Genomic DNA, 16,366 nt, shown 5'->3' on the forward strand with positions numbered 1-16,366 from the left:
CCTCTCTTTTGCTCTCTCTCCCCTCTCTTTTGCTCTCTCTCCACTCTTTTGCTCTCTCTCCCTCCCCCCTCTTTTGCTCTCTCTCCCACCTCTCTTTTGCTCTCTCTACCTATCTTTTGCTCTCTCTCTCCCTCTCTTTTACTCACTCTCTCCGCCTCTCTCTTGCTCTCTCTCCCCTCTCTTTTGCTCTCTCCCCCCCTCTTTTGCTCTCTCTCCACTCTTTTGCTCTCTCTCTCTCCCTCCCCCCCCCCCTCTTTTGCTCTCTCTCCCACCTCGCTTTTGTTCTCTCAACCCTCTTTTGCTCTCTCTCTCCCCCCTCTTTTGCTCTCTCTCTCTCCCACTCTTTTGCTCTCCCCCCCCCTCTCTTTTGCTCTCTCTACCTATCTTTTGCTCTCTCCCTCTCTTTTACTCACTCTCTCCCCCTCTCTTTTGCTCTCTCTCTCCTCTCTTTTGCTCTCTCTCTCCTCTCTTTTGCTCTCTCTCTTGCTCTCTCTCCCCTCTCTTTTGCTCTCTCCTCTTTTGCTCTCTCTCCCTCCCCCCTCTTTTGCTCTCTATCCCACCTCTCTTTTGCTCTCTCAACCCTCTTTTGCTCTCTCTATCCCCCTCTCTTTTGCTCTCTCTCCCACCTCTCTTTTGCTCTTTCTCCCTCCTCTCTTTTGCTCTCTCTCCCTCCTCTCTTTTGATCTCTCTCATTCCCCCTCTCTTTTGCTCTCTCTATTTCCCCCTCTCTTTTGCTCTCTCCCTCCTCTCTTTTTTTTCTCTCTCCCCTCTCTTTTGTCTTTCTCTCTCTACCTTCTCTCTTTTGCTCTCTCTCCCCCCTCTCTTTTGCTTTCTCTCTTCCCCCTCTCTTTTGCTTTCTTTCTTCCCCCCTCTATTTTGCTCTCTCTTTACCCTTCTCTTTTGCTCTCTCTCTCCCCCTCTCTTTTGCTCTCTCCCCCTTTCTATTGCTCTCTCTCTCCCCCCTCTCTTTTGCGCTTTCTCCCTCTCAATTTTGCTCTCTCTCCCCTCTCTTTTGCTCTCTCTCTTTCCCCTTTCTCTTTTGCTCTCTCTTTCCCCCTCTTTTGCTCTCTCTCGCTCTTCTCTCTTTTGCTCTCTCTCTCCCCCCTCTCTTTTGCGCTCTCTCTCTCCCCCTCTCTTTTGCTATCTCTCTCCCCCCCTCTTTTGCTCTCTCTCTTTCCCCCCTCTCTTTTGCTCTCTCTCTTTTCCTCTCTTGCCCCCTCTTTTGCTCTCTTTCCCCTCTTGCTTGCTCTCTCTCTCCCTCTCTTCTCTTTTGCTCTCTCTCACCCCCTTCTCTCTTTTGCTCTCTCCCCTCTGTTTTGCTCTCTCCCCTCTGTTGCTTTCTCCCCTGCCCAGCCACGCCCACTTGTCATATCTGCCGGCCACGCCCCCACCATGACAAGCCCACTCGGCCACGCCCCCATCATGGCACGCTTGGCCACGCACCCCTTTCACGGCAGCTTCCGAAAAAACACTTTCTCTGCTGCTCAAGGCCAGGTATGTTTGTCCTTGCGCAGTCTCTACTGCGCATGACTGCATCTGACAAACATACCTGGCCTTTTATTATATAGGATAATTATATACATATATATTTACATTGCTGTCTATGGGAACACACAGTTCCCATAGACAGCAATGTAAAGGCACTTTTCAGGGTTTTTTTCTAACACCCTACAACTTTAAAGCACCAAAATTGCCTAGTGTTTTTTTTTTATTAAAAAAAATGCTAGATTTTTTTCTTGAATAAAAAACTACAATTCCCTTTATTTTGAGGGCATTTTAGGCACATTTAGAAAATAACCATTAATCTGATCTCTGGTTAATTTTCGGATCTCTAATTGCTACCGCAAGCTTGAGGTAGCAATAACCAGTCACTTGTAATGGCTGTTTAATTATCGCGCTCCCGCAAACGGCAAATAAATATAGCAGTAATAGAATGCTTTAACATATTATATAGAATTGTGTTATTTCTCTTTATTGTCCCTTTAAACCCAAAGCAATCTGGCAGCCGCTTTAACACTAGATGAAATATTGCTAATTCAAAATAGACAGCTTCTGGAATAATCAGTATTTCGGAGGTTTGATAGTTTTGAATATGCAGAACAGGAACTCTGGCTGTCTGTAACATAATTTAATCTGCCCAGCAGTGATCACTTGCAGTAGCACTGACATATTTAATTACAGAAATGTTTTATGGATGTATTTAATTATTAGCTAATTTATACCAGAATTAATTTTGTTTAAAGCAAATTAATGATTCTTAGACAGAGATAGACTGAACAGTTAATTCTCCTATTATTAATAAAAGAAGAGGCTTTAATCAAGCACAGCTTTGCCTGTTTTTATATTTCTTATCTCAGAGTGAACTGATACAGCTGAATTCACAAATAAAATGACATTGCTATAGCAGTAGTATAATTTAAACATTGTGTTCATTTATAACACACAAATGCATATTTAGTAAACTTTAGAGCTAAGGAATGTTCTATTATTTATCATTTTTAAGTAGCCTTACGAAATTGTCTGCGCTAATTAAAGGGGCATTTAATCTCCTTTTTTTATTTTCCTTTTTGCTGTTTTCTGTAATTCACTTGTGGAATTCCTACTTTCCACAGAGAGGCTTGATGGCATACCAGTAACTTAAAGGGACATAGATAATAGTTATGGAACAGCTGCTTCAAGCTAGAAATGAAAAAAGACAACTTAAACTTTTGTTATTGTAACAAGGGTACTGATTGGTTACTGTGCACAGAGCATCCATAACAACCACTGTGTCTGAGCCGACTCTTATTAAATGTTTCTTTAGGGAACTATTTTTAACACACTTTTCATTGCATGCAGAGTGCCTTGAACTGCTATGGCCTTTTAAGTGTGTTATAGTTTGCTAATCTATGTACTACACAGTGTGAACAATTCACTAAGATATGTCTCCAGCTTCACCAGTTGTAATGCTATTCTATATAAATGACTGAATAAAGGATGGAGGGATTGTAAATCAATTTCATAAAATAAAATGAGAAGTGGTAAAATTATCTGGCGAGATCTGTGAACAGTCTAAAGAAGTAATGGCGAACCTTGGCACTCCAGATGTTTCAGAACTACATTTCCATGATGCTTAGGCACTCTGCAGTCCAGATGAGCATCATGGGAAATGTAGTTCTGAAACATCTGGAATGCCAAGGTTCACCATCACTGCTCTAGAGAGACCTCAGTGAATTTATAAGAGTGATTGCTTAACTCATTGTAGGGACTAGTTTACATCTGGCTGCTAAATAGTAGTGCAGGGATTCAACATTAATTTCCACTTGGGACCACCAGTGCTGTGTGGCTCCTAAGGGGTACTTTAAATGTAAAGACAAAAACAGTACCGGTATCAGGCACCCAGCCGTTTAAAAGGTATGTCAACTTATGAGGATATGGAGTAAAGATAGCCGGTTTCACCGTAGTAGTGAAATAGAAGGGATAACCAAGATCTTAGGCCTGTAGTAAACTGGTCCCGTGTAAATGTGGTATCTAATGAGGTCGTCTGCTGCTGCCCGTAGTACCGGGTGTGTATTTTCAAAGAGGCACCCAAACGAAGGAGAGCTGAAACAGAAAAAAAAGAAGACAGACGCAGCCCGACTCAAGTGTAAAACATTTAATGGGTAAGCGCACACAGCTAAATTAGAGAGCTTGGCTCTCTGAGTCTAAGTGGTTGTTTGATTAAAAGTGGTGTTAAAATTGGAGTTAGAAACTGGAGGTGGAAACTGCAGACCAACTAACAGTTTTAAACAGGAAGTCGACACATTGGTCCTCTCATAAGCCGGTTAGGAGCTTTTGTGCCAGATACCTGTGAATCATTCTCTTGAAAAAGTCTGATCGGTTTCAGACAAAACACGCGTAGAGAACTACCACGCTGTGCCTCTGCACTATCCCATTGGGCTCCACACAGACTGGTCGCGGCTTAAGCTCCAGACTTGTTATTTAATGGTGGTGGACACGCTGAGAACCGGTGAACTTTGGAAACCCCTAATCTGGGGTGGCATATATAAATGCAGTTACACTGACGTGCCTTTTATTATTTTAAATCCTGTACGTTGCCATTTAGCTGTGTGTGCGCTTACCCATTAAGGCCTAGATTTGGAGTTTGGCGGTAGAAGGGCTGTTAACGCTCCGCGGGCTTTTTTCTGGCCGCACCATAAAATTAACTCTGGTATCGAGAGTTCAATAAAATGCTGCGTTAGGCTCCAAAAAAGGAGTGTAGAGCATTTTTACCGCAAATGCAACTCTCGATACCAGAGTTGCTTACGGACGCGGCCAGCCTCAAAAACGTGCTCGTGCACGATTCTCCCATAGGAAACAATGGGGCTGTTTGAGCTGAAAAAAAACCTAACACCTGCAAAAAAGCAGCGTTCAGCTCCTAACGCAGCCCCATTGTTTCCTATGGGGAAACACTTCCTACGTCTGCACCTAACACTCTAACATGTACCCCGAGTCTAAACACCCCTACCCTTACACTTATTAACCCCTAATCTGCCGCCCCCGCTATCGCTGACACCTGCATTATATTATTAACCCCTAATCTGCCGCTCCGTAAACCGCTGCTACTTACATTATCCCTATGTACCCCTAATCTGCTGCCCCTAACACCGCCGACCCCTATATTATATTTATTAACCCCTAATCTGCCCCCCTCAACGTCGCCGACACCTGCCTACACTTATTAACCCCTAATCTGCCGACCGGACCGCACCGCTACTATAATAAATGTATTAACCCCTAACCCGCCTCACTAACCCTATCATAAATAGTATTAACCCCTAATCTGCCCTCCCTAGCATCGCCGACACCTACCTTCAATTATTAACCCCTAATCTGACGACCGGAGCTCATCGCTACTATAATAAATGGATTAACCCCTAAAGCTAAGTCTAACCCTAACACTAACACCCCCCTAACTTAAATATAATTTAAATCTAACGAAATTAATTAACTCTTATTAAATAAATTATTCCTATTTAAAGCTAAATACTTACCTGTAAAATACATCCTAATATAGCTACAATATAAATTATAATTATATTGTAGCTATTTTAGGATTAATATTTATTTTACAGGCAACTTTGTATTTATTTTAACTAGATACAATAGCTATTAAATAGTTAAGAACTATTTAATAGTTACCTAGTTAAAATAATAACAAATTTACCTGTAAAATAAATCCTAACCTAAGTTATAATTAAACCTAACACTACCCTATCAATAAATTAATTAAATAAACTACCTACAATTACCTACAATTAACCTAACACTACACTATCAATAAATAAATTAAATACAATTGCTACAAATAACTACAATTACATAAACTAACTAAAGTACAAAAAAATAAAAAAGAACTAAGTTACAAAAAATAAAAAAATATTTACCAACATTAGAAAAATATTACAACAATTTTAAACTAATTACACCTACTCTAAGCCCCCTAATAAAATAACAAAGACCCCCAAAATAAAAATTTCCCTACCCTATTCTAAATTAATAAATGTAAAAGCTCTTTTACCTTACCAGCCCTGAACAGGGCCCTTTGCGGGGCATGCCCCAAGAAAATCAGCTCTTTTGCCTGTAAAAAAAAACATACAATACCCCCCCCAACATTACAACCCACCACCCACATACCCCTAATCTAACCCAAACCCCCCTTAAATAAACCTAACACTAAGCCCCTGAGATCTTCCTACCTTGTCTTCACCATCCAGGTATCACCGATCCGTCCTGGCATCCGGTGCTGAAGAGGTCCAGAAGAGGCTCCAAAGTCTTCCTCCTATCCGGCAAGAAGAGGACATCCGGACCGGCAAACATCTTCTCCAAGCGGCATCTTCGATCTTCTTCCATCCGGTGCGGAGCGGGTCCATCTTGAAGCAGCCGATGCGGATCCATCCTCTTCTTCCGTTGTCTCCCGACGAATGACGGTTCCTTTAAGGGACGTCATCCAAGATGGCGTCCCTCGAATTCCGATTGGCTGATAGGATTCTATCAGCCAATCGGAATTAAGGTAGGAATATTCTGATTGGCTGATGGAATCAGCCAATCAGAATCAAGTTCAATCCGATTGGCTGATCCAATCAGCCAATCAGATTGAGCTCGCATTCTATTGGCTGTTCCGATCAGCCAATAGAATGCGAGCTCAATCAGATTCAGATTGAGCTCGCATTCTATTGGCTGTAACCTCAGTAGCATCACCAATCTGTGAAATCACACTGCTTCTATCACAGCATACAACAATACATGAGTTACAAAATGGCTGCCCCCAGTATAAAAATATAAAGCTTTACCAACTGGCATTTTGAATAGGTTAAATAAGAGAATTGCTGTAGGAACAGGAGGAAAAACACAAGCATGGTGAGTGGTAACCATGCTACTGTAGTTGAACCCAGCCGTTTAATGTCCCTTTAACTATGTGTTTAACCCCTTTTCAAGGGTTGAACACATAGAGGTACAGGGTAGCTAATTTTAAAATTACATGCACTAATGCAGGGGTGTTCAAACCTGTCCTCTGGCCTCATTTACAGGCCAGATTTTCAGGATATCTGAACTTGAGCACAGGTTATATAATCTGCTGATTAGTTATCATAAACGCCCTGTGAAAGATAGTTAACTTAATGATTATGAGGATCACAGTTGCAGATCTCATACCTAGCAAAACAATATGTATGTTTGTAATAACTCCTGCAGATTGGCGGAGACTGAACATATAAGTACTTTATACTTCGCAGAAGATTTACAATTTTATTCTATGGCATCTGAAATGCATCTGTATATTACCTCATATACAGATGGATATTCCTGCCAATTTCTCATATGAGGGTAAATGTTAGACATATATATATATGGCAAGGAAAAAATAAGTAAGGACAAAAATATAGCAACTTGCAATAATAACTTTCAAAAGATAATACTGAATCAAAGATGGAGATGAGGTAGCTGAACTAAGTAAGGATAATATCATATGTTCAAGGAGACTCCGGTAAACATAGTAAGATGGTATAAATATGGAGTAACGATATTCACAAATTTGCAAACAATGATATTCAATGTCAGAGATAAGGCTTATGAACATTAAGAGTCAAATGGAAATCAAACCTGCACGAAAATAAGTTTGAGTAGGGAGAGCGTGGCAGTAGCAGCTGCAGCCGTGAGGACAAGTCGGCGTGTGACGTCACCGCAATGAAGCCGGAAATTGCAAGTTGTTAGAGCAGAGGATGAGGAGTCAGTCAGAATAGCCAACGATTCAGAGCGGTAATTCACCCAGAGGAGGGGCTTGATACAGAGCTTGATTGGAGACAGAATAACAAGCAAAGATGAGAGTTGCAAGGTGAGCTTTATAGCAAAAGCGATGATCCAATTACAGGTGTGAAAGAGTTTGCTTGAAAAAGGGTAAGAGTCCACAAACTGTAATATGACATTAGTAAACATGCGGCTAGATTACGAGTTTTGTGGTATGAGTAAAAAAGCAGCGTTAAGGTTCATAACGCTGCTTTTTTGCTACCGCTGATATTCCGAGTCTTGGAGGTACAGCTGCACCGCACACTTTTTTGGCCGTACCGCAAATTAACTTACGCAATTTTCGTAAAGTCTTTTTTCAATGGCACTTCACTTGCGCCGATATTACAAGCTTTTTTTTGGAGGCCAAGATTCATAATGCAATCTAAAGTCAGTAGTTATGAGTTTTACACTACAATGCTGTAGCATAAAACTCATAACTACAGGGAGGGCAGAATTATTAGGCAAGTTGTATTTTTGAGGATTAATTTTATTATTGAACAACAACCATGTTCTCAATGAACCCAAAAAACTCATTAATATCAAAGCTGAATAGTTTTGGAAGTAGTTTTTAGTTTGTTTTTAGTTATAGCTATTTTAGGGGGATATCTGTGTGTGCAGGTGACTATTACTGTGCATAATTATTAGGCAACTTAACAAAAAACAAATATATACCCATTTCAATTATTTATTTTTACCAGTGAAACCAATATAACATCTCAACATTCACAAATATACATTTCTGACATTCAAAAACAAAACAAAAACAAATCAGTGACCAATATAGCCACCTTCTTTGCAAGGACCACTCAAAAGCCTGCCATCCATGGATTCTGTCAGTGTTTTGATCTGTTCACCATCAACATTGCGTGCAGCAGCAACCACAGCCTCCCAGACACTGTTCAGAGAGGTGTACTGTTTTCCCTCCTTGTAAATCTCACATTTGATGATGGACCACAGGTTCTCAATGGGGTTCAGATCAGGTGAACAAGGAGGCCATGTCATTAGATTTTCTTCTTTTATACCCTTTCTTGCCAGTCACGCTGTGGAGTACTTGGACGCGTGTGATGGAGCATTGTCCTGCATGAAAATCATGTTTTTCTTGAAGGATGCAGACTTCTTCCTGTATCACTGCTTGAAGAAGGTGTCTTCCAGAAACTGGCAGTAGGACTGGGAGTTGAGCTTGACTCCATCCTCAACCCGAAAAGGCCCCACAAGCTCATCTTTGATGATACCAGCTCAAACCAGTACTCCACCTCCACCTTGCTGGCGTCTGAGTCGGACTGGAGCTCTCTGCCCTTTACCAATCCAGCCACGGGCCCATCCATCTGGCCCATCAAGACTCACTCTCATTTCATCAGTCCATAAAACCTTAGAAAAATCAGTCTTGAGATATTTCTTGGCCCAGTCTTGACGTTTCAGCTTGTGTGTCTTGTTCAGTGGTGGTCATCTTTCAGCCTTTCTTACCTTGGCCATGTCTCTGAGTATTGCACACCTTGTGCTTTTGGGCACTCCAGTGATGTTGCAGCTCTGAGATATGGCCAAACTGGTGGCAAGTGGCATCTTGGCAGCTGCACGCTTGACTTTTTCTCAGTTCATGGGCAGTTATTTTGCGCCTTGGTTTTTCCACACGCTTCTTGCGACCCTGTTGACTATTTTGAATGAAACGCTTGATTGCTCGATGATCACGCTTCAGAAGCGTTGCAATTTTAAGAGTGCTGCATCCCTCTGCAAGATATCTCACTATTTTTGACTTTTCTGAGCCTGTCAAGTCCTTCTTTTGACCCATTTTGCCAAAGGAAAGGAAGTTGCCTAATAATTATGCACACCTGATATAGGGTGTTGATGTCATTAGACCACACCCCTTCTCATTACAGAGATGCACATCACCTAATATACTTAATTGGTAGTAGGCTTTTGAGCCTATACAGCTTGGAGTAAGACAACATGCATAAAGAGGATGATGTGGTCAAAATACTCATTTGCCTAATAATTCTGCACTTCCTGTAAAGTGCTAAAAAGTACACTAACACCCATAAACTACCTATTAACCCCTAAACTGAGGCCCTCCCGCACAGCAAACACTAAAATAAAATTATTAACCCCAAATCTTCCGCCCCCGACATTGCCGCCACTAGAATAAACATATTAACCCCTAAAACGCCATACTCCCGCCTCGCAAACACTAGTTAAATATTATTAACCCCTAATCTGCCACCCCTAACATCGCCGCAACCTACATTACAGTTATTAACCCCTAATCTGCCGTCCCAATGTCACGGCCACTATACTAAAGTTATTAACCCCTAAACCTAAGTCTAACCCTAACACCCACTAACTTAAATATAATTAAAATAAATCTAAATAAAACCTACTATTAATAACTAAATAATTCCTATTTAAAACTAAATACTTACCTGTAAAATAAACCCTAAGCTAGCTACAATATAACTTATAGCTCCATTGTATCTAGCTTAGGGTTTATTTTTATTTTACAGACAAGTTTGTATTTATTTTAACTAGGTAGAATAGTTACTAAATAGTTATTAACTATTTACTAACTACCTAGCTAAAATAAATACAAATTTACCTGTAAAATAAAACCTAACCTGTCTTACACTAACACCTAACCTTACACTACAATTAAATCAATTACTTAAATTAAATACAATTATCTAAATTACAAAAAAAAACTCCACTAAATTATACATATATATATAAAAATAAATTATCAGATATTTAAACTAATTACACCTAATCTAATAGCCCTATCAAAATAAAAAAGCCCCCCAAAATAAAAAAAAACCCCTAGACTAAACTAAACTACCAAAAGCCCTTAAAAGGGCCTTTTGCCCAGCTCTTTTACCTGTAAAAAATATACAAACAACCCCCAACAGTAAAACCCACCACCCACACAACCAACCCCCCAAATAAAACCCTAACTAAAAAACCTAAGCTCCCCATTGCCCTGAAAAGGGCATTTGGATGGGCATTGCCCATAAAAGGGCATTTAGCTATATTACTGCCCAAACCCTAATCTAAAACTAAAACCCACCCAATAAACCCTTTAAAAAACCTAACACTAACCCCCGAAGATCCACTTACAGTTTTGAAGACCGGACATCCATCCTCAACGAAGCTGTGAGAAGTCCTCAACGAAGTGGCAAGAAGTCCTCAACGAAGCCGGGAGAAGTCTTCATCCAAGCTGGGAGAAGTGGTCCTCCAGATGGGCAGAAGTCTTCATTCAGACGGCATCTTCTATCTTCATCCAGAATTCTATCAGCCAATCGGAATTAATGTTGAAAAAATCCTATTGGCTGATGTGGAGCTTCGGTTTTTTAAGTTAGTGTTCTATTTGGGGGGTTGGTTGTGTGGGTGTTGGGTTTTACTGTTGGGGGGTTGTTTGTATTTTTTTTACAGGTAAAAGAGCTGATTTGTTTGGGGCAATGCCCCGCAAAAGACCCTTTTAAGGGCTATTGGTAGTTTAGTTTAGGCTAGGTTTTTTTTTATTTTGGGGGGGGCTTTTTTTATTTTGATAGGGCTATTAGATTAGGTGTAATTAGTTTAAATATCTTGTAATTTGTTTTTTATTTTGTGTAATTTAGTGTGTTTTTTTGTAATTTAGGTAATTGTATTTAATTTATGTAATGTATTTAATTGTGGTGTAAGGTTAGGTGTTAGTGTAAGACAGGTTAGGTTTTATTTTACAGGTAAATTTGTATTTATTTTAACTAGGTAGTTAGTAAATAGTTAATAACTATTTACTAACTAGTCTACCTAGTTAAAATAAATACAAACTTGCCTGTAAAATAAAGATAAACCCTAAGCTAGATACAATGTAACTATTAGTTATATTGTAGCTAGCTTAGGGTTTATTTTACAGCTAAGTATTTAGTTTTAAATAGGAATTATTTAGGTAATGATATAAATTTTTATTTAGATTTATTTTAATTATATTTAAGTTAGGCGGTGTTAGGGTTAGGTTTAGGGGTTAATAACTTTAGTATAGTGGCGGCGACGTTGAGGCGGCAGATTAGGGGTTAATAAATGTAGGTAGGTGGCGGCGATGTTAGGGGCAGCAGATTAGTGGTTAATAATATTTAACTAGTGTTTGCGAGGCCGGAGTATGGCGGTTTAGGGGTTAATATGTAAATTATAGTGGCGGCGACGTTGGGGGGCGGCAGATTAGGGGTTAATAAATGTAGGTAGGTTGCGGCGACATTGGGGGCGGTAGATTAGGGGTTAATAAATATAATGTAGGTGTCGGCGATGTTGGGGGCAGCAGATTAGGGGTTAATAAGTATAATGTAGGTGTCGGCGATGTCCGGAGCGGCAGATTAGGGGTTAATAAGTATAATGCAGGTGTCGGCTATGTCGGGGCGGCAGATTAGGGGTTAATAAGTGTAAGATTAGGGGTGTTTAGACTCGGTATTCATGTTAGGGTGTTAGGTGTAAACTTAAATTTAGTTTCCCCATAGGAATCAATGGGGCTGCGTTACGGAGCTTTACGCTGCTTTATTGCAGGTTTTAGGCTTTTTTTCAGCCGCTCTCCCTATTGATGTCTATGGGGAAATTGTGCACGAGCACGTACAACCAGCTCACCGCAGACTTAAGCAGCGCTGGTATTGGAGTGCGGTATGGAGCTCAATTTTGCTCTACGCTCACTTCTTGCCTGTTAACGCCGGGTTTAGAAAAACCTGTAATACCAGCACTGTAGGTAAGTGAGCAATGACAATAACGTGCAAGTTAGCACCGCACCCCTCATAACGCAAAACTCGTAATCTAGCCGAGGGTTATTAACCTGCTCTCACTGAATGTAATCCTGAAAATCTGACCTGTTGGGGAACCTAAGGCAAGGTTTGAAAATCCCTACTCTAATGAATTAGATCTTGTAATTTTTCAGCTACAATGGCCCTTGAACTTTATGCGCAGATATTTTGCAAACAATGCGTGATTGCTAAAATATAAATGAATACCCCATTAACATGTGTGATATAAATGAGGAAGTAAGATGAAACTAGTTGATTTAATAACAAAGTTTAAAAAAAATCAATTTGCACTTGAAGACGCATAGCAACAATATTTTATGTCAAATATGAAATGCACAGTTAGGGCTAGATTTATCAAAGGCTAGGCGAACTCTGTATGTTCTTCGCCTGTAACTGCGCCCCAGCTCGCCTCCGGAGAGGCGCACATGTGCGCCTAAATTTATAAAAAAAATAGACGTAACTTTGCGCAGGCGAGCTGGGGCGTAATAATGTTAAATTGCGCCCGTCGGGAACAGCATTTACTCACTATTTACTCCCTATTTATCACAGTACATCCCTATAAATATTTGCGCCGCCATGTTTTGATTATTAAAAAAACGTTTTTTAGGTAACTATTTAGCTAATATCTATATTACACAATGTTTCTGTGCTGTTTGTGCCATAAGTTGACACAAAAATGAATATATCAATATATCGATATATACATATAAAACTTTTAGTACCATATGCGCCTGTGGAAGCGCAAATTACTGGGAATAACAGTATCTTCTTTGCGCTGAACTTTTGAAAAATTAGTTAAAAGAGTAAAGTACTGCATCACAAGATGTAAAAGCATGTATTATAATGGTGTTCGACTCAGTCTGTATGGCGCAATATATAACACGCAATTACAGCCGGAATTATCGGCGCAAAGCAATGATGAATAAGCAACTGGGCGTATTTGTAGGTCGGGCTGTTAAATTACGCCTATTACTAATGTATATTGGTGCACTCGGGAGCGCGCCTGTGCGGCTAGGCGAGTGCAAGTGCAGTGCGAAGAAGTTTCTTTCAGATTTGCGCAATTATAGGTGCAGAGTGCTTTGATAAATATGAGGATCCGTTTGTATGCGTTATTTTGGACAATATTACAGGAGAATGGCTTTGATAAATCTAGCCCTTACTATGAGAGCACAGTGCTACAGCAAGAAAAATGCGGTAAAGAACATTAAGGCCTAGTTTCCAAACTTTACCACCTCAATGGAAACTAGGCCTAAGAAGGGCATCTTGTCTTTATTATCCCTTGTCTCTAGCTCATTCTCTTACTCAATAGATTCATTTTACTAAGAAATTCCCAGACCTTATGGGACATAGGAAGTTCCTGTTTTGTCAAATAAAGCTAATCCACTAAATACTAAGGCCTAGTTTTCATTGATGTGGTAAAAACATTTATCTCCATTAAAGTCTATGGAGAATTTTTATGTTACCACCAGTTTCCAAACTTTACTACCTCAATGGAAACTAGGCTTCAGAAGGGCATCTTGTCTCTATTATCCCTTGTCTCTAGCTCATTCTCTTACTCAATAGCTTAATTTTACTAAGAAATTCCCAGACCTTAATATGGGACATAGGAAGTTCCTATTTTGTCAAATGAAGCTAATCCACTAATTACTAAGGCCTAGTTTTCATTGAGGTGGTAAAAACATTTATCTCCATTAAAGTCTATGGAGAATTTTTATGTTATCACCAGTTTCCAAACTTTACTACCTTTTTTTTCAGGATTTAGATAGAGCATACATTTTACCAATTTACTTATTTTATCTAATTTGCTTCATTCTTTTGGTATCCTTTGTTGAAAAGCATGTCTAGATAGGCTTAGGAGCTTGGAGCTAGCTTCTGATTGGTGGCTGCACATATATGCCTCTTGTGATAGGCTTACCAGTGTGTTCAGCTAGTTCCCAATAGTGCATTGCTGCTCCTTAAAGAAATAATAATAAGAGAATAATGCAAAATTGATAATACAAGTAAATTAGAAAATGGTTTACAATTGTAAGCTTTATCTAAATCATGAACAAGAAAATTTGGGTTTTTATGTCCCTTTAAAATGTGGTAGTAATGGATAGACAGACGGATATAGAGAATATTGGAAAAAGACAAAATAAGAAACTTGTTGAAGCGTAATGCCTTTCCATTACTGAACACATGTGCACAGTCCTGAGCCTATCTAGGTATGCTCATTGGAAAGAGCTAAGTTTTCACAAAAGATACCAAGAGAAAGCAAAATTTTAAAAAGCGTATTCTGAAAGATTAAACTTTGATACTACCCTTATGTCACTTTAAAAAACAGAGAAAATAGAAAAAGGAACAAGCAGACCAGAAAATCGACAGACAGCAAAAGAGGGGGAGACCAAGGAAGATGAGGAAAATATCTTATGTATCTCCTTATGGTAAGTGGTATAAGGTTTGCTATCCTAACTTTTTAACACTGTACATTATGGGGTAGAATGGATCTCACGTTTATTGGAGTGCTCTTCAACATCAGAAAGCCAGAAGGTGGTTTAAGAAATATTGTTAAAGGGACACGACACCTAAAAAATTTCTTTCATTATTCAGAGAGAACATACAATTTTAAACAACTTAATTAACTTCATTTATCAAATTAGCTTCATTCCTTTGTTGAAGGAGCAACAATTCAATACTGGGAGCTAGCTGAACACATCCGGTAACTATAAGCCAATGACAATAGACATGTATGTGCAGCCACCAATAAGCAGCTTGCTCCCAGTAGTGCATTTATGCTTCTGAGCCTAACTAGGTATGATTTTCAATAAACAATACCAAGAAAATGAAGCAAATTAGATAATATAAGTCAAATATTTTAAAATTGCATGCTCTATGCAAATAATGAAAGAAAATGTTGGTGTTTTGTGCCCCTTTAATGTGATGTAAGCTGGAAGAATAGCTGAATGAATAGACTTACTCATTTAACCCCTTAATTGACCGAGAGACCTACAATGTAGCATACTTGGTTGACACATAATGAGAAGGAGCTACAGGAAATTCTCTTGAACACCAACATCATTAAAAACACAGATAAAAGTGAGCAAAAATATTTGAAAATCCACTTTAAACCTGCTGAAGAATCTAATATGGCCTATTGTCTAGTTCCAGTATTTGTTTATGTATGCAATTAACAACCTGAATTTTAATAATATATATAATATTTAAAAAAAATAATAGAAATCAAGTAAAAACCAACCTCAACTGTTGTCTCCTTTCTCCAAGGTACTACACCCTTCAAAATGAACTCCACAACTTTTGAATGTTTAAAGGTACTTCCCATAAATGCTACCACCTTATCTATGGTAGACACCATTTTTTCAAGGCTGTCTAATTTTTTTTGATGAATCAACGAATCATCATGGACTGTCTTCAACAGCCTGATTATTTCTGATCCATTACCATGTCCATGGGCTTGCTGGGAAAAATCTTTCTCCAAAAAACTTCCATGATATGTGTCATGAAATGATGCAAATTTGTCAATTTCTCTCTCCAGCATGTCCATACCATGATTCACTGTTTCCAACTTCCCTAAAACATCTTCTTGAAAATGCAAAAGCTTGTCTACTTTTTCATTAAGCAGATTCAACTTCTTGTCCAAGTTGGTAGATCCTCCAGTAGTCTTGCCTTTGGGTTTCCCCGACTCTGTCACATGGTCAAATTTGCTTTCATACATTTTAGCCAAACAAGATGCTAATGAGTCTTGTTTGCTCATTTTCTTAGAAATCTGTCTGACCTAATGCATGTAATCCCTCTCCTATTTCTGTATCTATAGAGCGGTTTTATAGACAAACACCAGTTACTTCATGGTAACTCTATATGGCTGGATGGGCGTTACATTCCCTATGTGCAAAGGTTTAAGTTAGGCTATCAGTCTTTTTCATTGTGAAGACTCTAAACAACTGCCTAAACTTGGCACTGGGGTTTTTTCGGTGTCCTTTGACGTCACAGGGAGAGTTCAAATTCTTTCCTTAGAGGCTGTTGATGGATAAGCATGTTAAGAATTGAGAATGCTGGAAGCTGACATGACATGGAGCCAAACAGGGCCTATCCAAAACATAGAATATGACACTTGTCTTTCCTTCCTGGCACAACAAACCTCATCAAAAAAAAATTATTATACTAACTCCAAAGGGAAAAAAAGGTTAAAAATATAAGAGCATTATCTACTTATTGGAATCAAGTCTATGTGGAGAAACAACACATTGCTGATACTGAGCAGCTTGTCAAATGGGTTGTCACTTGAGGTTAAAAATAGATGA

At 39.3% G+C, this 16,366-nt stretch overlaps 1 protein-coding gene across 2 annotated transcripts in view; it reads right to left on the reverse strand.

Annotated features, from left to right (window-relative positions):
- MYLK3 (myosin light chain kinase 3) overlaps window positions 1–15,897 on the reverse strand; it is a 107,267-nt gene extending 91,370 nt beyond the window's left edge. Inside the window, exons 1-2 of one of the 2 annotated variants that reach the window (XM_053701886.1) lie at window positions 15,304–15,897; window positions 7,120–7,308 (exon numbers count right to left, since the gene is read on the reverse strand). In XM_053701886.1, coding sequence (XP_053557861.1) covers window positions 7,120–7,308; window positions 15,304–15,819 — 705 coding nt within the window. In that variant the 5' untranslated portion in view covers window positions 15,820–15,897. The remainder of the gene's footprint in view (window positions 1–7,119; window positions 7,309–15,303) is intronic. The other variant, XM_053701895.1, reaches the window with a different exon arrangement.
- Window positions 15,898–16,366: the final 469 nt, after the last annotated feature.

This window comes from Bombina bombina, chromosome 1, assembly GCF_027579735.1.
Source record: "Bombina bombina isolate aBomBom1 chromosome 1, aBomBom1.pri, whole genome shotgun sequence".
In the NCBI taxonomy this organism is placed as follows: Eukaryota; Metazoa; Chordata; class Amphibia; order Anura; family Bombinatoridae; genus Bombina; species Bombina bombina.